Raw genomic sequence first — 26,396 nt, forward strand, 5'->3', positions numbered from 1 at the left:
CTCTATACAGGAATAGAACTCACGACCTCTGATTCCGCACCCCAGTACGCTAACCGTATGGCCACAGAGTACGTGACTGACAGTTCGCATTTTCATTACGTTTTGGTACCCCACTTTTTTGTGTATCGATGTAAGCGCCATCCGTGAAGCCACCGTTTTCAATGTTGGGTCAAATCACTATCACTTTTTTCTGGAGAATACAAATTCATAATAAGAAATGGGTGTTCCCATTTAAAATTTTAAATTTACCACTCGTACCCCCGAAGGGATTGGAATAGAGGATTGCATTTGGTATCATTGGGTAGCCTTTTCAAAACTATTTAACACGTGTTATTTTTTGCTAATCTGTATATTTCGAGAGATATTAAACCATTCCACGACTTTTTTTGCACCCTGTATATATGTACACAGACATTCAAAATTAGACAAACAAAAAACACAGTAGTATTTCCTGGCTAATGGAGTCCAGATTACTAACGAACATTGTCTTTGTAGACAATGAAAAATCCTGTCCATACGTAACTATTGCCACCCTTCTTCAGTTCACGAACACAAATTGACCCTGCTACAAGAGTTCGGACACGATCAGAATTAAATTATCCATTGAAGTCTGGTTCACTGGTAGGCGTCCCTAACTTGATGTTTGAGGGTTGCTATGTTGTCTATCTTCTTTCAGAAGTTCGGATTCTTCCTCGTCAGTCACCTTGGTAATAGACAATCTTGGAAATGAAATTCTGATAACCTTTTAAGGATGGAAAAGAAGATAGTCCATTATGTCCGGCTTTGAGTTTGAACACAGAACCGCACTAAAATACGCGATTCCACTTAGAGAAAATGAATGAGTAAAAGCTATTTGGCGGTATAAGAAAGTATCATCACTGATAGTTCTTCAATGATCGGTAGAGTTGAATTATCTCTCCATCACGGAGTCAAACAGTTTTGTTCAGACTTAGACACGTTGGCCAGTGACGTTTTACCATCATTTTTAGTCCTTCATCTTCATAGGAAAGACTGAAAACAAACATTCTTACATCTTCAATTAAGGAGTTACTTAACTTTGAATCTGTATTATATCTCGCTGACAAGTTATATCAAGTAAAATGGATACTAGTTTCCAAGAGGCAGGAAAAAATACATATCGAACTGAATTATGAAAAACTATAACTGAAGTTGTTCTGCTTTTTTATTTTCCCTAATAAAAGAATAGAAAGAGAAATACAAAATCGATACATATTCCTTTATAATACGAATTGATTAATGCTTCGTTGAGGTAATTATTATTTTTGATGTTCCTTGCAACCTTCGTCAGTAGATGCGGAAAACTCACATGCAACTCATCCGACTTCTTAGAATTTCATCTGGCAGTATTCCATAAGGATCTTTAGCAACTCAATATGCTACGTAAAAATGACATAGGTTGAAATAGAAGTAAAGATTATTTCTGTTAGTAATTGTATAAGCCAAACACGCTCTCCGGAATCAACAGAGGTTTAGGAACAAAAATTATCAAAATTTAGTTACTACCGAAAATTTCGGCAAACCGCGAGGAGACCCGGCAACACAAATAATTATAGAAAGATTTGCTTCAGTCCAGCAAACCGAAAAAAGTACATTCAAAGCATTGCAGTTAAAACTCTAAATTGCATTTTGATGTAATTAGCATATAGTCAATTAATAGTAATAAGAACAATAATAGTATTCTTAAAATGTGTACTGTAGCGAATGGTGCACGTGGATGTCGTGCGGAATCAATGCTTTTTTTTTTAAACCACACTGTTTCCATTTAGTGTCAGAGGGCTCACTGAGAGTGTCAGTGAGCACATGGAGAAGAATATGTATCAGTGAGAATATGTATGAATATGTTTCTTACATGTAAAATAGATTACAAATCCCTTTTTTATTCCTGCCTAACATCAAGCTGCTGACATTGGCACCGAACGTTACTGTTCCTAGTGTAGCACTATGATAGCAAGTGGTGTCAAACCTGTGACTTGATACCGCAGAAATAAACCCAAAAAGATTATATTATTTTGTATTATTTACATTTATCTACTTAACGCATAAGAACAAGCATGCAAATTAATTTGTCATTAGAGGCTCAATAATTCTTCATAGTAAGTTGGTATTTATGCCCTGTAGGAATTCCACTGTATGTTAAAGAAGCGTTTAATCCTCTAAGTTTAACGTAGATTCTGTTTATAACAGCGTCTTCAAAAAGCGTCTGTTAGAAGTAAGCACAATTACTTTAAGCTCGCTAAAAATTGCATTAACTTTCCTTTAAAAGAAGAAAAAATAATTTGCACAAGTTCATCACAGTAAAAAGACGAACGAAAAAAGAGAATTGGTTTGCAAGGGAGTTTTTGACTTCATTTTTTACCGTTCGGCCGGAATAGAAAGATGAATTTCTAAGAAATGAGATGAGTTGCATGTGAGTTACCCAGACCGGCTGATGAAGGTATCAGTGAACACTGAAACAGTATAGTTAATAGTACATTAAATATTAGACTAGAGCCCTTCTATTTCAAGTATGCCCCTACTGGCGCTGCTGTCGATGTGTGTTTTCCCGCACTTCCCTCGAAAAAGGAGGAATAGGTTGCTGTGGCCGAGATCTTTCAATTGCTGGATGCGGAAGCGTTACCACAAAGATTTGTATCACGGACTTTGCTATGCACTCTCTTGGTAGTCATTCTAAGTAGCCTACGACTTTCACTCGTCGAGATCAAATGACTGAATGATAAATTGTCAGCACAGCCGAGATCGTTCACTTCTTTTCCCTAAGCAAAGAAAGTGTTTCCTGCAGAAGAGGGTGGTGGGGGTGGAGCCAAAGTATGTTTCATATATTTTCCGAGGGCACACTTGAAATAGAAAGGCTCTAGATAAAGCAAATAAATCAGTAAATTTACAAATTATTATGTTCTTAAGTCATTAATTTCCTTATAGGAAGTTTCATTCCACCGTTTTTCCCAGTTTCATTTTGTATACATCTCTATATTTCCATTAAAAATGTAGAAAATTAAAAAATCTTGCTGCAAATGGAGGCTAGATCCAATTTCAATAGCAGCATTCTGTCTATTGCTATCATTCAACGTTGCAGTATTCTATCTATTGCTACCATTGAGAGTAGCCAATTTCAGTACAGTTTTCTATCTGTTGTTGGGGGCCGCTGTGGCTAAGTGGTTGAACGATTACTTCTAGTAAGTGAAGTCCCCGGTTCGGTCCCAGCTCGCGCCAAATGGGTTTTATGGTGAACAAACACCGTATGCGTGACCTTTCTCGAGGTTCTCCCGTTTTCACCCACTTTCCTCATGCCATTGTTTCATTCACTCTCACCATCAACGTCTTCTTTAGCCTACAGGGAATAAAGTGGGAGGTAAAACTGAAATATTTTAATTAATTTTTTTCCTATGTATTTCTTTCAGTGAGGGTACCAATTTCAATAGCAGTATTCTATCTATACTTTCATTGAGGCTAGTGAAATGTAGTAGTAATTTTTTATCTATTGTTATTGAGAATAGCAAATTTTTTAGTAAGCAGTATTCTATCTACTGTTACCATTAAGAGTAAATAAATTTTAGTGGTAGTATTTTATCTTTTGCTATAGCTGAGATGTTAATGAAAAATTGGTACCAAAACTTGTGTGTAAAGCTGTATTCCTCTACTTATCAGTTGCAATCTTTTAATGTTTGTTACCTGTTTCTCTATGCTTTTATTAAACTTTTCCTGCACCGATTTCATGGCACTACGGACAGAACAGTCGGGTCGGAGACACTTTACCGACACTACCCTCCCTGTCATTCGCCACCGAAAGTAAATTCGTACGATTTTGGGAAAGAAGTGAAACAAGAAACGTGAATTCAGAAATATGTATATCACATCGTTTAGAGCTATTTTATGTGTATATTATTATTATTATTATTATTATTAAGTAAACAACTTCGATAATGGACTAATATATATATAATGAATGAGATGAACCAAGATGGCGTCCAAGAGTAGTGGTGTAAATTCTCAAGCTGTTGATAAAAACAAGATAAAGTGTGATGAAACCTGCGGTAAGTGTAAGAGAAATGTTAAAAATGGCATTTTGTGTGTATCATGTGACAAATGGTTCCATTTCAAGTGTGGAAATATCAATAATGGTGACAGAAATCATAAAATGAAGGAACAGCTCGAGTGGTTTTGCCCAACATGCACAGAACATGGTGGACCAGTAAACATTGATACTTCTACTTGCGATACCGATAGTTTGCTAGAAATTATACGTGTTCTACAGGAAGACTTAAAACTACTAAAAATAGAAAATGAAACTTTACATCAAAGAGTTAAAGCAGTAGAGCTAAACCTGGAGAAGAAAAATCCATCGAAGTTTGAGTGGTCAAAAGTAAGTACTAGACAAAGGGGGTCTATATTTCATACAGGAATGACGCCAGAGTTTCCATTAGTGTGTGAAAATAAATTTAGTGTTCTACAGAATGTTGACTGTGAAACTATGAACAACTCAAAGTGTTTGAAACAGAACGGAACCAACAGTAAAAGGACAATGAATAACGCCAAACTTACAGTGAATCCGGCCTTCAGTGCGGTAGACAAGAAAATAAGTGCAAGGAATAAACCTGGAACAGAGCCTCAAGTTTTTGTATATGCGGATAGCAATGGGAGGGGTCTAGCTGAGCAAATGAACCTCAATCTAAAACACAAGTTAAAGGCACAAGGAACCATTAAGCCTGGAGCAAAAAGTGCAGAGGTATTAAGTGGAATTAACTCTAAAATTGCAAATAAGGAGAAAAACTATGTTGTAATGTTAACCGGTACAAATGATGTGGCTTGTAACCAAGGAAATGAAGTTATTAAGAAAATTAGAGGTAAGCTTACTGAGCTAAATTACTGTAAAGTAGTGGTGGTAAATATTCCAAATAGGTATGACCTTATGGAAGACTCATGTGTAAATCAAGCTACTAAGGTCACTAACATGAAGCTGCAATCTTTGTGTAAACACTTCAGAAATGTGAAAATGGTAGATGTAAGTAAATTTGATAGAGAAATGTTCACAAGGCATGGTTTGCACTTAAATAAAAGGGGAAAAGAATTTTTAAGCAATGAAATTTGTGATGTAATTAACAGTGATATGAGTAATAAATCTAGGTCTCAAGCAGCGTTGCCAATACCTTGGGAAGTAACTCAAAGTAAGAAGAATATGGATGAGGGCACTTCTTTTTTAGTTCAAGGGTAAATTTAACACAGCGAGTAGGCTTACGTATCTTTCACCAAAACGTACAAGGGTTTTCCATTGGGAAACAATTAACTATGGAAATTTTGTTGACGGAAATTCTGAAAGATGTAGATATTATTTGTATAACCGAACATTGGTGTGCACAAAACAATATAGAAACTATAAATTTACCAAATTTCAAGCTAGCAAGTAGTTTCTGTCGAGAAAAGAAAACAAGGAGTGGTTCAAGCATTTTTGTAAAACATAGTTTAAAATTTAAAGAATGCACTAAGTTTAAACATATAAACGATGAAAAAATTTTGAATGTTGTATTTTGGAGCTCCCAGTGGAAAAAAATTGTAATGATCTGTATATATAGGACACCGGATAGTGAAGTTGAAATTTTTGTGCGTAACTTAGAAGTAATACTTTCACATTATAGTGGTACTAAATACAGCCCAGTAGTAGTAGGAGATCTAAATATGGATTTTTTGAAAGATATTGATGTAAAGATAAAAACATTATTGGGTACGTTTAATTTAAAACATTTAATAAATAAACCTACTAGGATAACTCCAACCAGTATATCAGCACTAGATCAGATTATTCTAAACTGTGACCACTTGAGCTCAAGGGCGCAAGTGATTAGTACCGGATTTTCTGATCATGAAGCTCAGATTGCTGAAATATGTGATAAACGCTTCTCTGTAACTCAAAAGTGTAAGAAATATAGTGTAAGAACTTTCAAAGTTACAAGGGTATTCAGTAATCAAAATATCAATTATTTCAATTATTTACTTAGTCACGAAACATGGGAAGGTGTACTTTCATTAAACAACGCAAATGACATATATAATGAATTCATAAAAATTTTTGCTTACTATTTTGATATAGCTTTTCCTAAAATGAAACTCGTGTTATAATCCCAGAAGAAGGGACAATGGGTTACTCCTGAAGTACTAAAAGCAAGTGCTACAAACATAAATTTACATAAACTTAGTAAGGTTTTTAAAACAGGTTGTGCGAAGTCCTACTATAAACAATATAAAAAAAGGTACAAGGAACTAATTAGAACGACTAAAAGGAATTACTACCAACTTAAACTTGCTTATGCATCGAATAAAACTAAAACCATGTGGAACATTATAAATAAAGAACTAAATGGTGACAAAGAGACACCATATGTGGATACAATAATACATGAAGGGAACAGTGTATCAGACCCAAGGGAAAAAGCAGAAATATTTAATAATTTTTTTATAAATGTTGTCGCAAAAATTATGGATGATGATAAAGTAAATAAATGTAAACAGAATGGCTACAAAGTAGTTACTGTAAATAATTTTAAACAAAGTTCAAATAAATGTGAAAAAACAATCTTTCTACAGCCAGTATCAGAAGATGAAATAGCAAATATAATAAAATCTCTCAAAAACAAAAATACAGCTGGAATTGATGAAATCTCAGATAATTTATTGAAAAGATGTTTCAATCAGGTGACAAAGCCACTTTGTCATTTAGCAAATATATCACTTACAAATAGCGAGTATCCAGAAAAGTTAAAAATTGCGAAAATTAAGCCCTTGTTTAAAAAAGGTGAAAAGCAAAACATAAATAACTACAGACCAATATCTCTCTTACCTGTCGTTGGAAAAGTTTTGGAAAAAATTATGTATAACAGGGTAATTAATTTTTTATTGAAAGAAAATGTTATCTCAACAAAACAACATGGCTTCCTTAAAGGTCGATCTGCAAATACGGCAATATTTAATTTCATTGAGAAAGTAAGAAATATTGTAGATAAGAAAGAAAACTGTATAGGAATCTTTCTTGATTTGTCTAAAGCTTTCGATACAGTACAACACAGTTTACTTTTGAACAAACTGGAGAACTGTGGAATACGTGGTAAAGCAAGGGACTGGTTTGGTTCATACTTAAAAAATCGTAGGCAGGTCGTAGAAATAACGCATAAGAATAATAACATTGTAGAAAGCTATTTATCAGATGAATTATATATAAAACACGGAATTCCACAAGGATCTATTCTAGGGCCATTGCTCTTCCTTTTATATATTAATGATTTTGAGAAAAGCATATCTTCAGCAGATGTTACCCTTTTCGCTGACGATACCACTCTGCTAGTGAGTGGAAAAAATGAAAAATTATTGGAACAGAATGCTAGGCAAACATTAAATGAAGTATCTCTTTGGATGAAGAACAATAATCTTTTTTATTAATGTTGAAAAATCCATTGCTATAAATTTTCATAACAAGTGCAGTAAACCAATATACCCTAGCCTATATCTGAACCAAAATAAAATTAACTATACAACACACTGTTCGTTTTTAGGTCTTACTATAGATCATAACCTGACATGGGAATTTCATATAGAGTCAGTTATCAATAAATTAAATAGAATATGTTATGCACTAAGGATTATTAGAAAGAAGGTAAATTTAAAATTAGCTAAAACCTTGTACCATTCGTGTTTTAACTCTATCTTGCAATATGGTATCATGTTCTGGGGAAATTCAAGTCAGAGATTTAATGTTTTCAAAATTCAGAAGAAAGCCATAAGAATACTTTGTGATAAGAAGCCGAATTTTTCTTGTAGACATTTGTTTAAGGAGGTCAATATACTACCTCTGGATAGTTTATATTTGTATCGTCTCTTTTTGTATTTGAAAGAACACTCATCGGCATTCGTAACAAATAAGGATGTACATAATCATAATACGCGAAATAAGAATGATTTTCATTTGTGTAATCACCGGTCAGCAATGTATCAAAAAAGTGTAAGTTATGGTGGTGTTAAGTTGTACAACATGTTGCCTATTGATATAAAGTATGAAGCAAATATGAAAAGGTTCAGACAAAAGTTAAAATTATTTCTATTAGAAAATTCTTGTTATACGATTGAGGAGTACGTAAATATCATGACAAGGTAATATTACTTTATTTTACTCATGTAAATTTTTTGTACATATGACGCATGTTACACTTACTTGAGGACATTCCTCGTACTTGTAAGTTCATACAAAAGAAATAAATACAATACAATGTGTGTGTGTGTGTGTGTTTTTTTTTGTTTTTTTCAATACATAATTTACACTAGTTTAGAAAATGTGTTGCAAAATTAATAAAATCGTATCGTATTCGCTTTTCACACACGTTAATATGTATACGGAGTGTTCACTACAGAAGCGTTAGAAAAGGATGATTAAATTAGAAAGTAACGCAACCTTGTATTTAGAAATAACTCAGATACTACGCGGAAGGATGAAGAAAAACAGTTGGACAGTTGTTGAAAATGTTGCCAATAACAAAACTAATATTTTTCTAAAGGGACTATATTTTTATAAGGAACATAATGTATAAATGATAGCATCCCAAGCTACTGCCTGGCGTTGTGGCCGTTACTCACATACTAAGTATTCTATGTCAGTGTTACGTGCTTCTTTCACCCTCATGAGGTCAAATAGAAACGTTGAATTAGAGAGCTTTAATTGCTAAAAAAAAAAAAGTTAAATTAATGAGAAGAAAAAGTTATTCTTACCTTGTGATTGTACTTTTTTTTCGCAATTATGTGCTTAAAAATCAGTGTGTTGTATATTTACTGATTTGCAAAGAAATGTTGTACAATATTATTAGCGTATAACGAAGAAAGAAAGTCAAAGAGGAAACTTATCCCAATCGATGGATCCGGGGGCCGCAGTGGCTCAGTGGTTGAGCGTTCACCTCTGGAGCTTGGGTTCCCGGATTCAAACCCTGCTCCCGCCAAGTGAACTTTGTGGTGGACAAACACTGTGTGCGTGGGTTTTCTCGGGATTCTTCCGTTTCCTCCCACTTTCTTCATTCCACCATTTTTTCATTCATCCCTCATCATCACCGTCTCCTTTAGCCTAACCGGCGTAAACGTTGGACGTAAAACTCAAAGATTTCATTTCATTTCATTTCCAATCGATAATCTCATTAAATTGTTATACATAGTTTTCGACCTAATAATTAATAACCACGCCATATATTAACATGAAACTGATACTAAAGCACGTGATTATGGCACTATAGCTAATTAGATATAACACACAAAGAGTAAAAAAAAATGACTGACTGGACAGGCACTCGAACCCGGGACCTTCGGCATACTGTACCTATGCGTTAACTACCACGCAGTCCGTTTCCAAGAACAAATACTCATTCTCGATGTTTGTACTCTCTACACGGACCACGTGGGTTGTACTTGTACCACACACCACTGCTGTCCTTGGATAATCCTGTGTCCATGTACCGAGCACCTGATGACGATTGCAATTTCACATATATTAATGAAAGAGGAAGCATCTGATTTTTTACGTACACAAGATTCTCTGTAGCTGTGAATTCCATAACACACAAAGAGTGAAAAAGTGACTGACGGGATCGGGACTCAAACTTGGGACCTCCGGCATACCGGACTGATGCGTTAACAACCACCAAAAGGTTATAAGGTTACAACCGTCGTAAGGAGTTCGGTATATGGACACAGGATTGTCCAAGCACAGCAGTGGTCTGTGATACAATCCACGTGGTCCGAGTGGAGAGCACCGACCTTGAAGCGGACTGGGTGCGTGGTGCATCGGCACGCAATGCCGGAGGTCTCGGGTTCGAGTCTCGGTCCAGTCAGTCACTTTTTCACTCTTTGTGTGTTCTAGAATTCACATCTACAGAGGATCTGATGTGTGTAAAAAAATCGGTTGTTTCCTCTTTCGTTAATATATAATTAGATACAGCCCAAAATTAACTCTTAAACTTTAATTTTTGGTTTAATATCGTTCAAAGACGAAACACATATCAATCAATAGATCACATCGAGCTAAGCAAAATTACATGTTTGAGGGTAAATTCTCATGAGTAGTTTTTGAGAGAAAATCAAAATTTTTATGGCGCTTAAATGTATATTGTTCGTTTCCAATAATAATTGATAGTCTAGTTCTTGTGTACTATTGTTTATTTATTATTTATCTATTGTATGTAAAAGATATACTAATAAGTAGCAGATTGCATCTGTTTGTTACTTGTCATCTTTAATAATGACACAGAATCCTAACAGTGACGTACATACTTATACCTTGTAAGTTCATAAGGTTCTTCTTTGTCTATTGTCACTCATAAAATCTCCTAACCCACTCTTTCTGTTAGCTCTGATAAGGTGACAGGTCAAACCATCACTGAAATTATAAGTACGTGACAGTGACATAGCATACTGAATAGGCGAATTTGTGAGTACAATAACATGCTAAGAAAAAGAAAGTTCCCAGGTAAAGCTTTATTCAAAGTGTACGGAAGTATAAATGTTGAATTACAAAGTTCCACGTTTTCTGAATAAGAAGGGTCTTGAATACCTCCGCCATATTTCTTTTCAAACCCATTGATTTATATGGGGAAGTATTATTCTGTTTTCTTTGAAATAATCGGAGTTTTTAATGGTTTTTATTTTACTGATTGTTTCTTTAGGTCTATTTAAATATCTCTTATTCTTCTGGAAATTAAATTCTGTGTTGTAAATTTTTAATATTTATAAATGAAATCTAATTAAAGTAATATTATATTTGTACATAATAAAAGATCATTTTGACAAAGCAGGGCGCATATAAATAGACCTAAAAAAAATCAGTAAAAGTAAAAATGTTGAAAACTCCACTTATTTCAAAGAAAACAGAAGAATACTTCCCATATAAATCAATGGGCTGAAGAAGAAAAATGGTGGAGATATTCAAGACCCATAAGTAGTAGCTAAATAGCAATAATATTAGCTATGCTGTTGCTGTCGAGTATCACTGGTAAATGCACTCCATCTCGAACTACTTAATCATGTCGTAAGGATAACGTTTTTATTTCAGGGGGAAAATAGCAACCTTGGCAATCATGAAGGTCAAGTGCTATATGAATTTCTAATTTCAGAACATTGGAAATATCAATTCTGTAACTATCCTATGAATGAAAACACGATAAAATATGTCAATTTACGTATCTGTTGGAATGATGAACAGTTCATCTACTTGATTTAGTTTAGAAATTTTAAATTGGCAAGTGTATGTAAGTTATTCAGTTTTCGCTGAAATAATCAATCTCTCCGTTTTCATTAAACATACGGTATTCAGTGCATCTGTTAAAAATACCTTAGAGCAATTGTGTCTTGTATTATACCTATGATTGAAAAAAAAATCACATTCATCACTTATACCTCAGTACAATTTCTGTAAGGTTTAATGTGAGATTTTCTTTCTTCCATGGACAGCCATGCGTTCTTTATTGGTATTTAGATGTGATGTAATGACGAATGTCATCAAATGATAATTTCTTTATGTTGAAACATTTCTTCAATATACAGTTCTTGATCTCCACACATAAACTTCCCTTTCATCCAATTTGTTTCTGAGTTATGTTTTGCACTACATTGTTGAGTGACTGTGCAGATGCTGTATTTCGGGCAATGCTGTATTTCCATGTTCAAGACAAGGGAAAAAATAAATAAAAATAACAGGAGTAAACTACATTATAAATGTATACCAAGTCAAAAAGTAAGGGCTAAACAAATTTTTCCAGTGTAAAGGTGCTTCACACTGGACAACTAACATTAGCTTGCGCCATATTTTAAGTTCAATCCTTATATCGTGATTGTATATCTATAGTGTAATTCTTAATGTTCTGAAATGGGTATAGAATTGCGTGAAATATGTGAGTTATTACTGTATGTAGAAAGTTACTAAGACAGAATTTTACCTTGCATCATTTTGTTTTTTCACTTCCCTGTGGTTTTCTTTTGCAACATCTTTTCCTAATTATCGGGGTCCACTTATTTGCACTCTCATCTTACAAACTACATATAAAAATGGCACCCACGAACCCAGGAAACTATTCTAGAGGTCAAAATAAAGCGAAAATCCTGTATAATGGTATACCCTGCTTGGACCTCCTTCAGACGTTATGGCCAACCAAAAATTTGGAGATGTGGCGATATCGTAGATAAATGTTAGTTACATTTTTTCTTTCAGATGGCGGTTAAAGCCGGTAGACGAAGATACTAACCCCATCAACTGGCATCGGTATATGTATATAAATAAAAACATTATTTGGTAGTGAGAGGAGCAGACAAACATATATACAAAAATGCTGAAAATGGAACATTTCTTGGATCATGATGAACTTTCACCGATGTTTATAAATGGAGCCAGTATCAAAGGTTACCCACTTTAACATGTGGCGAGAATCGGTTTAACTGCTTGGTGGATTTGTAAAACAATGTTAATGGTGCAAAGTTTATTACGGCGTTGCCATATCGTCAAATTTTCGGTTGCTTGTAGCACCTGAAGGATCCTCAGAGGGTATACCATTATCATATATCATTTCCATTTTATTTTGACCTGTAAAATAGTTTTCTGTTGTCCGTGGGTGCCACTTTGAGAATACCTGATATATATCTAAGCAGTAAGTCATCTACGTAATTCTTTAATCTCTCTCATAATTTTGCACTCAGCTTCAAACAGGTGTTTTAATTATTGAAGATATTGTAAAAGTTCTTCTTCCCTTGGAAGGTTTAGGTAGAGCTAGATTGAGTAAATCAGAGTCCAGAATCGACTCCCACTACCGGTTTATTATTTTTAAAAATCCCTCTAATAATAACAGTATTTAGAGATATACTACAATATAACTTTTCTCTAATGCGAGGTAGAAAAGGATAGCCCAAGACCGTGCAGCCTTGAGGCAGGATATCTACAGAGCTCCGGGCAACCTAGGTAGAATGGTGTAGGAAATCCTAATGCTCCGAAGCAAGCAATGAGGAGGTTAAGAGTCACAGAGCCCCGAAGCAGGCTAAGCAACTGAGGTTGGGATCCAGACAGAGCTCTGAGCAAGCTAAACCAAGTGGAAGGGAAGCCTAGAATCCCGTAGCAGACTAGAGTGGATTTTCTCCTAGAGCACCATGCAAACTAGAGGAAGGGAGACAAGCGAAGACTGGTGACTGTCCGTCTAATCCTCTTCCTTATGTAGGCGCTCAGGAGAGCGGTGCCGCTGCTCTCACGTGTCGTCATGTGACTTGTAGATGGTGCTGGTGGTCCGTCGCCTGCTTCTTGTGGTAATCCAACGTGAGGTGTAGTACTCCGACTTAAATACATGTGGTTGATGTTTATGTCGAGGGTCTGGGGCACAGTCGCCAGCTAGCCGAAGACTAGTTGCCTATGTTATTAGATCTTTTGTAATCGCAGCCATAATATATAATTGAGGAACGGTAAACTAAAACTTCTGTTTTTGAAACACTTTGTAAGTTAGAGATAAATAAACCTTAAAATGCAGGAAACAGTGTTTACTTTTGCTTTGTAAGTTAGTGAAGAGGAAAAACAAAAAGAAAAAGATATTGAAGTTCAAACCATAGAAATAAGCTTTAGATTTGTTTCGTACGCAAAGAGAAAACTTCATGAAGCCTTTGAAAGAACAACTTTATAGAACACCTATGCCACTTTTTAGTAGAAGTCAGCTGTTTTTTGTGGAAGTTCTAAATGTAGGGTGAGCCACGAAAAGTACCCTCAGACTGAATTAACTGGTTAGCCCGGTAGAGAACGCTCATTACTATTATTACTACTTTATTATTACTGTTACTACAATAAAAATTTGATAGTATACTCATTTGACAAGACTTCAGATTGGACTAAGGAAGAAGTAGGTGAAGTGGGTCTATTATTAAATCTTTATTTTAATAATATAATTGATTCAGTCCCGGACTACTATTTCGTGGCTCACCTTCTACTATTGCCTCGTACTTCCCCTAAAGGAGAAATCATTCAAAATGATTTTCGAGATTGTAAAAGTTTGTTACAAGAAAAGTTTAAAGTTCTCATTCCTGTTGCTATTTTGATTAGTGAAGTTTCTGAGCTCTAATTTCATGCAAGATTTAATAAAAAAATAATAATAATAATAAAAAACTAATAACTATTCAATTCGTACGTGGTATGAAGAGTTACTCTGTGCAAGGAAAATCAGAGAACGTATGCGGATATGTTTTGTGGTAAACTTACTTTGGAATCAATAGAATTTTAGCGAAAGAACAACAGTACAAATGGTCCCTCTTAAGCATTTCTGCAATAAACCATTCCTTTTTCTTACGCTGCAACAACTATCACGCAATGATCACATGCGTCGGAGGCAGTGATGTCAAAATTCAAGGACGTTATGATGGAAAACGGAAATTTCATGGAGGAGGTGCTTCTCGCCTTCTCAAATAAAGCTACGTTCGATATAAGTGGAGAATGCAAAACGCCACATTGTCGGGATATAGAGGACTGAATATTCACTTCCATATGTGCCCTCCGAAAGTTACTAGTTATCTATCATCTCTAATGAAAACATCTAGTGTGCTCAAATGCGTGTGGCAGAAAATATCTAATTACAGGCTGATTCTTTTAAAATTCACGGATTTCATTTGGGTCTAAAATTTCTAACTGAAACCCGATTTTCATGCGATTTGTGGCAAATAATCAAGGAAGTACGAGAGATTTATGGAACTATGTGTATTGGTTTAAATTCTTCCGAATTAATATCGATCACGCCTCAAGAAAAACAGCAGATTTTCGCCAGTGTACCTTACAATTGGAATGAGGTTTTAGATTTTTTAAGCGAAATTCCAGAATAAAAATTAAGTGTTAGTAGTAACACCCATGAATCACATGTGGATAGCTACAGCCGGTTTCTTGCCGCAAACGACGGAGAGATTTCTTGGGTGACCTAAGGAGTCGATAACTGTCATCTTCCACAACAGCCGCCTGCGGGGTCGGATTCGTCCCTGTCTTTCTCAGAAGCGATCCTGTTTCTTCCAGTTTATTTACTAGCGACCACATTATGTTCCTCTCTGGGGCAGAACGTGAAGCAAATTTGTTTCTGTATGCCCTTTGCATAGCAACAACAAATTCCGTTCTTCAAATCTTTTAATGACAGACTCGTGTTGTTCCAAAGAATACACTATTCTCACTGTGCCCTGATAATACTGACACAGTAGCACAGAGCAGTACAGCACAATTCCCAATACAACGGCCCAGTTTCGTGCTTCTTCTTGATCTTGGTGAGGTTGCCATCTAACGAAAAAAACTCAAATCTGCACACCGCACCACACCTCATTCCAATTGTAAGGTACACTGGCGAAAATTTGCTGTTTTTCTTGAGGCGTGATCGATATTAACCCGGATGAATTTAAACCAGTAAACATAGTCCAATAAATCTCTCATCCTTCCTTGATCATTTGCCACAAACCGCATGAAAATCGGGCTTCAGTTAGAAATTCTAACCCCAAATGAAATCCGTGAGTTTTAAAAGAATCACCTGTAGATTGTCGTATCAGTATGTATCACCAGTCCACATATTTGAATATCTATAGGTTTCAGAAACATTTAAGGTCTTACCTCCATATTGCTTCATTGCAAAGCAGTTCAAGGAGTTTACTCTTAATAAATCTGTTGAGTTAGTGAAACGTGCACTTGAAAACATTTTTAAAACTGAAATAATCTTGAAACGCCTTTTTTTTCTTCTTCTTCTTTTTCCGAGATCGTATTTATTTGTTTATTTTGTTTTATTTCGGTAAGGGGTTGATCTAAGCACGATCTTGATTCCGTGAGTTATATTGATAGTGAATCAGTTTTGAAACACTTTATCTTAGATTGTAGTTCGTAGAATCAGTGTACTAGATTTTGATTTTGAGATATTAAATATGATAGTAATAATCTCCCTTCTTTTGCAGAAATGTCGATATTCAGCGTTCAAGGTATCAAACTGTGGCCCGAGGAGGAGAAACGATTTCGTCAGTCTTTATCAAAAGTTGCTCAGGATCTTCTTAAAGATGTTTAGCATTCAAATTCATTGGATTAATTCGCAGAAGTCAAAGATGTTGATTCACAACTCAGGGACCTTGTACTACAAAACTGTTTTTACTATTGTTACTAACTGTTGTTTGTGTGTGTCTGTGAGAAAATGTCATTGTTGACATTTTGAAGTAAATAAATAAATAAAAATGAAATAAATTGTGAGAAAAGCGAGAATGTATCTTCTATTGGGAAACTAAGACAGACACCGTACGATGTACAGAGATGATATTGTGGATACAATCAAAAACTCAAATTAAAAAATGAAACTGTGCAAATCCTTTTATCGCAGAAGAAAAAGGATTATTCTGTGGATGTGTTTGCTGCGGCATTCAATTTCTGTATATTTTTTCCCTCCCTCGCCGGAATACTTGTACTGGTATTCCATCCCCGATGCTATCAGAAAAAGCTTGCGGTTCTAACAGTGGTGCTCATGATATCACTTTTGCGTGCTTTAGAAGAAAATTTTTGCCTTTTTTTCTGTAACAGTGCTGGAGACTATGTATATGAAATCAAAATAATTCAAACAGAAGTATTTTTCCACAACGGCACGAATTCTTCAGTTGTATTATCTACGTGCGTATATGCCTGACGACGTATGGGTCTGTGTGTTTGTTTATGGGTGTATGTGAAAGGATGGATAGTATATAACAACAGTGCCACAGCAAGCAGATTGACTGACTTCAAATTTTTAAAAAAGGGGGAAAAGTACGAAAAATAGTACCTAGAACAGTGCATACTACACTCATATATATTATATATAGATATAATTTGTATAAACTTGTGTTATTTTTTTTAAAAAAGCTAAGTTGTGAAATTTCATGTTATGCTGTGTTCCTGTTTTGGTTATTTTTATTTTTAAACTGAAAGTAATGTTTCAGTAATTTCTTTACATCAATTAATAGTTGCATTAGATGGTGACTATAAGAACTTAAAAAAAAAAAGAAAAAAAGTGAAGTGAAGCAAAACTATCACATTGCCAAGATTGTCTTGTAAATAAGACACTTATTGCCTGTTGACTCATCACCGAAAATCAACCAACTATCGATATATGATTGTACCTTAAACATTGCCAAGGTAGTCTTATAAATTTTTTGTCATGCAAAAGAATTCATTACTATATACGTGTTTTTTTTTTTTTTTTTTTTTTTTTTTTCTAATGGAAAAATCTGTGTAATAAAAGTTAGTACTAAGTTAGTTAATAAGTTTAAAAATGTTCACTCATTTATTGTATTGAGGAATATCGGTAGGCAGAATTAGCCTGGTTAATAGTTTAGTTTCTTATCAGTGCAAGTACATTGTATGGTGTTTGAAATAATATTTAGCACAAAATGTTTCATATGTAATATATGCGGCATATGTTTGCAAAAGTTCCGTGGAAGTCTTTCTGACGTAAACCGAAATTTCTCTTAAAGTAGAAGAGTATACATTGTATTTCCGATTATAAATAAATCCTCGTAGTGTTAACATTATTGTAACTAAGCAGATCTAGCTCGGTCAGTGCTCCTGGGTCCCCAATAGTACGTAGAATGGGTAAAGTTAAGTAAATTACTAATATTAGAACACTATGATACAATCTCAAAGGTCTCAGACTATTTCCGGCATATATATTAAAGAAAAGTATTACTGCGTGACATACATATTTCGTATAGTAAGTTCTTGTTCAATTGTTTAGGTTGTTTCATGTGCACTAAGTACGAGTAGGTACAATGATGGGATAATAGAGAAACCCTTTCCATCTGCCACATTTTTCTGTTATCCCATCAAATATATTATTCTTTCGTGCATTCAACTAGAATCAATGTTTTTTAACTGATTGAGCACAAGTAATATTAAGATATTTATATACAAATTAATTAATCCACAGGAAAAACATTGTAGAGGAAATTTATATATATATATATTATATTCATTTCATTCTGGCAAATTGCAAGTGGGATTTTAAAATACGTGTTTGGCCGTTATACAATTCCATCTCGTTGCACTTTCGTGCTTCTAGGTAAGTGTGGAGAAGAAAAAATTGTCAAAAATAGAGTCTCTCACTAGCTCCTTAAGTTAGACAGGTGGAACTTGATATATAAACTCCTTATTAAAAATACATTGGCAGATGTTGAGGAGTTTCGAAAATTCTGCTTCTAATGGGAGGGGGTGGGGGAAGAAGGGGTCATTTCCATATTTTTGTCTCCACATTTAAGTTGATATTTTTGTTTCGAATCATCTGGAATAAATTTTGAAACGTAGTTCTTTTTATCGTGTCAGTTTCAATAGAACGCATATGCTGAGGAAGGGGGGTCAAAATTTATGCCAAAAATAGGGTATCTCACGAGCTTCTCAAATTAAATAGATAAAAGTCAGTATATTAAAACTAAATTATCATGTGGTCAACTAAATTTTTGAAAATAATACATCTAAAGGGAAGAAAGTGTTAATTTCTAGAATATCTTAATTTTTGATTTTGTACTCATGGAACTGGTAAATATTATAAAATGGTTGAACCGTTTAAAATCATTTTTTGAAAATGGACCGTGGGATTATATCGTTACAATTTAATTGAAGAGAAGGGTAAATTTTTAACATTATTTGAATTTTTAAACATAGTACTTGGGTCGAACTGGGATTTTATAATTTCATTTTGATTCAAATACGCACCCTAAAGAGAGAAATACTGTTAAAATATACCTTTTAAATATGCAAAGAACGGGCATTTCAGCTAGTATGTTATATGATTGAAATTATTGATAATACGATATATCCATGAAACCCAAGAATACAGTTTTCACTGATGCGAGACCTACGTAAAAGCAATATGTGTGATGAAGTATATTGCGGGAGAAAATTTCTTCGATACTGACAACTCACCTTCTATGTGATAAAGTGTGATGTTAATGAAACTCCAGCTTTACGTTCTTTTCTTTCTTTTTTCTAGTGTGATATGGTAAGTATGTTCCCCGTGCTATGGTTTTCACAGAATTGTCAGTAAGTGCCAAAGAAACTTCTCCAGTGATGTAGTAATATCAAACGCCTATAAATAAAATTAAAGTATACCTTATTTGTTAAACATTTTATAATAAGCAATAATCTCTAGTAGACAGTGAAAAGTGTCACACGCTAGAAGTTTCATCGTTGTTTGGTAGATGTCAACTGCTGGATGATGATTGCTACCATCTAACGGCGCGATTGCAACTTTTATTACCTTTGTTTCAATAGTTTTAAAATTAGATATGATAGCTATCTTTATCCGTTAAGATATTAACGAATTGATTCCATCTAACAAACTCGACCAAGATAATCGGTTTAGCTGTCTGTTGCAAAAAATACAATTCACAAATTCGCTTTTCTTCAAGAGTTATCGTGCACAGTAACGGACTTACGGAGTACCAACACAATCTTCTGAGACTCAATTGCGTGATCCTGAATAGAATCGAATAAGCCAAGTTATCTTTTTATTAAAAACTGTATTAAATTCGAATAATATAGCATATGAGACGTATGTCTAACTTTATTATTAGTAATAATATAATCTAAAATGTTTTGCAATGTTTACTAAAATGCAGTTTATATTTTTTAATCTTAATTTCGTTTAATAAATTTATACCGAAATGAAGTTCGAAGTTGTATGAATGTGTTGCAATAAACTGCATATTTAATATCCATATCAAGTTGATCATATATTCGTTATAATCAGATTTATATTCGTGATTGAATATTAACAGAATATTTCACCTATTTCACAGTAATCAACCGATCAAAGGAGGAAACAACCGATTTATTATTATTATTTTACACACCAAATCCTCTATAGGTGCTCGGTATATGAACACAAGATTGTCCAATCACAGCATTGGTTTATGGTACAACCGACGTGGTCCGAGACGAGAGCACCGACCTCGAGAGGGAGTGGCTGCTCTGGAAAGTAGATTGGGTGGCGTAAGCGTAGTGGTTAACGCATCGGCACGGTATGCCGGAGGTCCTGGGGGTTCGAGTCGCGGATCAGTTGATCACTTTTTCACTCTTTGCGTTAGTATTTCACAGTAGATGTTCAAAATTTAAATACTTTCTGGACTAGTCGTTTTTCTGAAGATTAACATAAAAGAACGTAAAGACAAAGATTTTAGTTTATTTTACACAGGTGGGAAATTTTATCACATATATACATTTAAAATTTTGTTTGCAGAACTAAAGTTTTAATCATCAAATTTATATTTGCTAATTCAGAGTGGAGCTTGAATTTCGTTGGTCTTTCATCTCATGTTTTGTTGCTTTGAGGCTATTATGAAAGTTAGTTACATGATGTAAATCTTTGTAATTTGATAGAGTACTAACTCAGGGTAGCTCGTAATGTTGTATATAATCAGCGTAAATCTAATAGATTTTTGTGTAACTGCATATTAAATACAATGGTCGTTTGGCCAGCAGAAGTGGAAATATTAAATGAAACCGTATATTTCAAATAGACTTTTTGAAGAATATATACTATGTCTGAGTTAGGATAGCAGTTTCAAAGTTCTTAACAATAAAATTGTAGCATATATGAACAAAAATCCTGTTTACCTTCATGCAGGCAATTTTTAAAAGATTAAATTCGTGTTATATGAATTTATAAGGCAGTATTGAGTGTTTGATTATCATTAACTTTCGAGCTGTCTGCCTGTATATCTGATACTAGGCTTAGTGGTGCGGTCAAAAATCGTATTAAATATTGAACTGAATACATCCGCGAGCGAGAAACAAGCGGCATGAACTCATTACACGAGGCGGATTATTTACGCTATTTTGTCTAGTTTTGCCATGCGCATAGATGTCAAAGGATCTCAAAGCCTGGTCAAACCGTCTGCATGCATAAAAGTCGTTTAGCAAATACCATTTAACGGAAATATTTCGGTGACGGATTACTATGTAATGGAGATAATAATTAAATATTTGTACATAAGATAATTAACAATATTATTCTCTGAAGCATTGCTTGGCGATATATTCTAATAGCTTATTAAGATATTACTCTGTTGTTTAAATTAGAACCAGGTATTCAGTCTGCCTACCTTTGTTCAAAGCTATTGATATTTTTAAAAGGAAAAAATATATATATAGTTTAATAGACTACCTTGTGTATACTGCTCATTCTTGTACAGTCTGCTAACTAATCCCTCCACGCTCAATGATAGTGTTAATTTTTAATGCAGTCCACAAATGTTTTTTAAAACCCTTTTGCATCTAATATACTTTTAAGTAGTGAAAAAAATTATAAAAAAAAGCTTTTTCCCCACCCTACTGTTAATATATTTTTTGTACCGGAAGAGAATGATAAAGAGTTCCAGTTTATCGAATATGTGGAAAACGAAAGGAATGTATATTTAATAAATGCTTATCATGTCCGTTCATTTTCATATGTATGTTGTAAATAAATGCAAAGTCCTTTACTGGAAAACAGAATGGAAATCAAGAAAAGAAAAGAAAGAAAAAATAAACTAATAGAATAAGGTGGAAATGACTTTTGTGTAGAAACCAAAATAAGCCTCTTTGTACTTTTCTTTATTTTTCAGTTTTCTTTGTTGCCTCTAATATATGCATGTATTTTTTTTTTTTTTCATGTTAGCTCTCTATTGCATTCCCCATTTATTCTTCCCATAATTCTTTTGTAAGTCTTTTTTTATTATTATTATTTTCAGTGTATTTGAATGTAACAAAGGATTTTAACACCTATAAAATATGCATATATGTAATTTATTGTCCAGTTATTTTTCATGCCTTGTATATAACATATAAATAACTAAAAAATCAAAAGCTCGTAAGTCTTTGCAAACTGTTATACATATATAAAAAGGTCCATCGTGTTAATAGTTTCTTATGATATAAATTTTTTCAATAGTGTGCTTTAGCCCTCCGTTCCTTATTAAAAAAGTGCTTTCTCTCTTTAAATGTAATTATATAAAGATAATACTGTAAACAATTAGCTGTTTGTATTTTCTTTGCAGGTCTTTTTTTTATTTTTATTTATTTAATGTTATGGAAATATGAAACTAATACCAATACAAATACTGACGAAATAGGAAATAAATTTACTAATTATAACATAATGGATACAAAATGTTCCGTACGAAAATGTACAGTCATGTTTTTTTAATTTTGTAACTCCTCTCTTTAGAACCTCTCTCTGTCTGGAGGTGGAAATGCATTAATCGAAGTTTTAGAATATTTGTTTCTTTAACAGTTAAGGTTCATTGATCTTAGTGCAAGACAAAACAAACAAACAAAAGAAAGAAACTGTCACTGTCGGATCTAAAGTAAGCTGTGGGTTTCTACATCTGGTATAGATTTGTTTACATCCTTTCCACACACACATCTAGACAATTGCATAGCGAAAATATCTTTTAGTACTTATTAGCTACTTTCAAGGAAATAATATTTTTCAACGGATGCTATAGAGTAATCATTTTCAATTAACCGATATATGACGTTGGAGTACGCTTTTACAATCTGAAGAGTAACAGAAAGTAATACCAGAGCAAAGGAGGAAAGAGAATGAGGTAGGAGAATGGAGTAAGCAGATGTTGACAGTGCACACGTAGTCGTAGATCCATGGGTAGTATGTCTGTAAACCATCGACTGCGTTATTGATAATCTTATTTACCTGTCACCACTGTCTTTTATCTACAGCAGGTTACATACTAGCTTCTTACCCTCCTCGTGGTTTACTGAGAAAAGAAGCAGCAAACTGTGACATCACAGAACACTCAGATGTTCTTGTTTACCTGTCACCACTGCCTTTTATGTGCAGCAGGTTACCTACTAGCTTCTTACCCTTCGCGTGGTTTACTAAAAGGTAAACAGCAAACTGTGACGTCACAGATCGCTCAGTTCCATATTACTACTATAGAGAATTTGTTCTCTGTGAGTATCTGTATTAGATTTGAAATTAATTATCTGACAGAAATGACGGATTAAGTTGGCAGCTGGGAGAAACTTCGGAGGGAGAAGAGAGAAAGTTAAGCATTTAACCAGCCGTTCCGACATACAAAGCAAAGAAGCATACTCCATAACAGCAGCAATATGTACCTCCATTTCAAAACAAGAACAAACATTGGGTTTCATTACGTTATTGTTCTCGTACTAACTGTGCTAAACTACAGGCAGAGTGACCCAGTATTTCTTGTAGAACCTTATCAGTGATACTAGCACGACAGTAACGATAGAGCATAGATTGCTTTTCTCTTCCAGGTTTGTCAATTTATGCGTAACTATTATCATCCATTACAATGCGTTAAGTTGAAAGCATTGTATCAATATAGTATATGTTTAAAATAAAAGATTGTGTAGTGTTAATTTCATGGGATTTATTGGGCATTTATGCTACAATAGAAGCCAATACCAGTCTTGAAGTTTTTCTTCCAAGATTTCATATCCACACGTGGTGTCGACAAATAAGAGAAAAGTAGTGCTTTCAAAAGAAAGGTTGTGCTTAAGATTAAAAGAGAAAACATGACTGTTCATATTTAACGATTTAGTTTCAGTTCCAATTTATCAAATTGAATAATTTCCGTAGTTTGAAGACAAATTCATTCTCGAAGTAATTGTCTTAATATTGATGATGTTAGACAACGAATCAGACATTTTAGTTGAAGTACTAAAATAGGTTGGAACGTAAAAGTAGCCCTTGAAGTGTCGTCGTTACATTACTACATTTTGTGACGCATTTGATCTCGTTGTAGACAGTTATATTCGCATAGACTCCAAACACGCCTAATATTCTTGGGATGGTTATGATGACCAGGCGCGGATTAAGGCTTTTGGGGCTCTGGAGCTGACATTTCAAGGGAACCCTATGTTACGAGTAATTCCGGCGCATAAATTTTCTTTGCTGCCTTCCACAACCTCATAGACTTATGGAAACACCGAGAACTATGCGGTAATATTTTAATGTGCTCCAAGTTTACAATAATTAGTTTGATTACATTCATAATTAACAGTTAAATGCTCATATATACACAAACTAATAATTTGGTTTGTAATAGAGGCCCAAAATAGCTCACTCTCTCACAAAATAAGTATCGTGAAGACGCTGGTGGTAGAAGACTTAACTCTAGCGATACCGCGAGCGGAAGAAATTAGCATGGGTCTGAAGCCTATAATATAATAAATTGATTTCTATATTTTAGTATTAAAGAGAGGAATTTTTGGGGACCCCGGAGCCTTGGCTCCACTGGCTCCGCCCTTAATCCGCTCCTGATAATGACACCTGATTGAGACATTATTACTGTTTGTATTTCGATTTTCATGCCGTATTCAAAACGTTCTATTCAGTTAGAAGCATCTAATAGTAAATGATACTTCACCGGTAGTATTATTGTTTTGAATCCTAAAGATAGAAGTAGTCACGTCCTTCTCCATGAGAAAGCCAAAAATCATTTACACTGAAGAGGAATCATTGATTATAAATTTCATGATGAGATTTTTTAAAAGAGGTACTAAAAAACTCTTATTAATATTATTTTTTGTACATTATTTTATTTTATTTAAGACTCAAAATCAATAAAATGTTGTGCAAAAATACATTAATATAACGGACCACAGCAAACTTAATGATAGTGGACCATAACATGTGAAGATACGATTATAGTCATGCGTAAAATCAACTCTTTGTTTCGTGTGGATAAGTATTTATAAAGTCATGAAAGAATTATCTTTAAAATATGCTGAGGAAATGTCATTCGTATTCTTGTGAATATACACGTAAGCAATTTATTTTCTTTTTTTATATTTTTGTTTAGATTTTATTTTTAATTATTTATTAAAACTAAGTATTTGAAGTAACTTACATTTAATACCCGAGCTCCTTCGGTGCTACGCGGTTAGCATTTGCGCCTTTGGCGTGGGAGACCCGGGTTCGATTCTCGGCGGGAGCTCATGTGGTTCTGCTTCCACGTTAATCAGTAGGTCCAGTCTCATATAGCCTCGCTGCTGAGAGGGACGTTAAACTCAAAATCAACTCAACTTACATTTAATACAGTATCAGAATGTTTAAATATTTATCGTTATGAACTTAAAAAAAACTACATATTAAAAGTTAACCCTCCGAAACTTGATTGATTCGATAAAATATAAACTTATTTTAGTCTTACAAATATGTTCAACGTTGGAAGCAAATTGATATTGTTTTCAGTGACCACTGTAAATAAATATGCACTTAACTAGGTCCCCTATATACCAAACCAATAAAGAATTGATGTAACGTTTTAATACGTTTCACTTTGTTTTTGTGTTTTCCAGTTTGCGGCCGTTTATACACTTTAATAAGAAATTGATTAGGCGATTTAAATATATAATTTGATGGTATTTGTTATAATATTGATATTAATTGTTTTCAATTTTTGTCACATTGAGGCTAGTACTGAATTGATTTTACGCATGATATAAGAACACAAAAACACCAAATTAAAACCTTGATTGAGCATTAGTATCTTATTTTCTAGACCAGTAAGAAAAACAGCCGATTGAAAAGTAATGAGAAAAAGCGGTCCGTATTTGTGCTCAAGTAGTAGTTCTATGTAAAACAAATAGACTTTTAGATAGTTTCATAAGGTAATCAAAGCGTATAGTTCCCTAGCGTAAGAAAGAAAAAAAAGTCCAAGGAAAAACAATGCGGATTTTGTGTGTATTTTGATAAAAGATTTGTTGTTGGAAACAACTTTATGTATGTGATACTTGTAATACGTGGCAAGAGTATAGTTTAGGTTTTACATAAACATGGGAGATGAAAATGAACAAATACATTGTGGAAAGATATTTCTGTAACTTTTTTTTTAAATCTTAAAACATGAAGAAAAATATCGTTTGAAAGTAAGAGGTGGAGTTTGCTTTCAAAATGCTTTCGAGAGTAAAAATGTTTGTTTATTGCAGTGAGAACGCAAATAAAACATTATTGATGTTTGTAGATTTCGTTAACCCATTATTCATACTAGCACCGTCCCAAATTCTAGCACCAGACTGCATTGTATAAAGGTATCTTCTTTACAAAAAATAAAAAAAAACATTAATAGTGCAACTCTAACTAAAATAGTATGTTTGTCCATTTCTGTAACATATAAAATGAATTTTTGTACGAAAACTGGGAAATAGGAAAACAATGTACAACCTTAAAATAAAGGTGGTATTTTTCTTATTTCTAATTAAAGTGTATGCTTTCCTTCCAACACAACAGGTTGATTGAACTATATCAAGAAGTGAAGTACATCAACATTTTTGTTCCATTTGTAAATGTTTAACAGGTCTAAATACAATGATACATAGATTAATAGTATGTTTATTA

At 33.9% G+C, this 26,396-nt stretch overlaps 1 protein-coding gene across 2 annotated transcripts in view; it reads left to right on the forward strand.

Moving 5' to 3' along the window:
- Eip63E (cyclin dependent kinase Eip63E) overlaps window positions 1-26,021 on the forward strand; it is a 943,842-nt gene extending 917,821 nt beyond the window's left edge. For both annotated transcript variants that reach the window (XM_081746810.1, XM_081746811.1), the window contains exon 11: window positions 15,973-26,021. In XM_081746810.1, coding sequence (XP_081602936.1) covers window positions 15,973-16,079 — 107 coding nt within the window. In that variant the 3' untranslated portion in view covers window positions 16,080-26,021. The remainder of the gene's footprint in view (window positions 1-15,972) is intronic.
- The last annotated feature ends 375 nt before the right edge of the window (window positions 26,022-26,396 follow it).

Source organism: Thermobia domestica, chromosome 18, assembly GCF_964235325.1.
Source record: "Thermobia domestica chromosome 18, izTheDome1.hap1.1, whole genome shotgun sequence".
Classification (NCBI taxonomy): Eukaryota; Metazoa; Arthropoda; class Insecta; order Zygentoma; family Lepismatidae; genus Thermobia; species Thermobia domestica.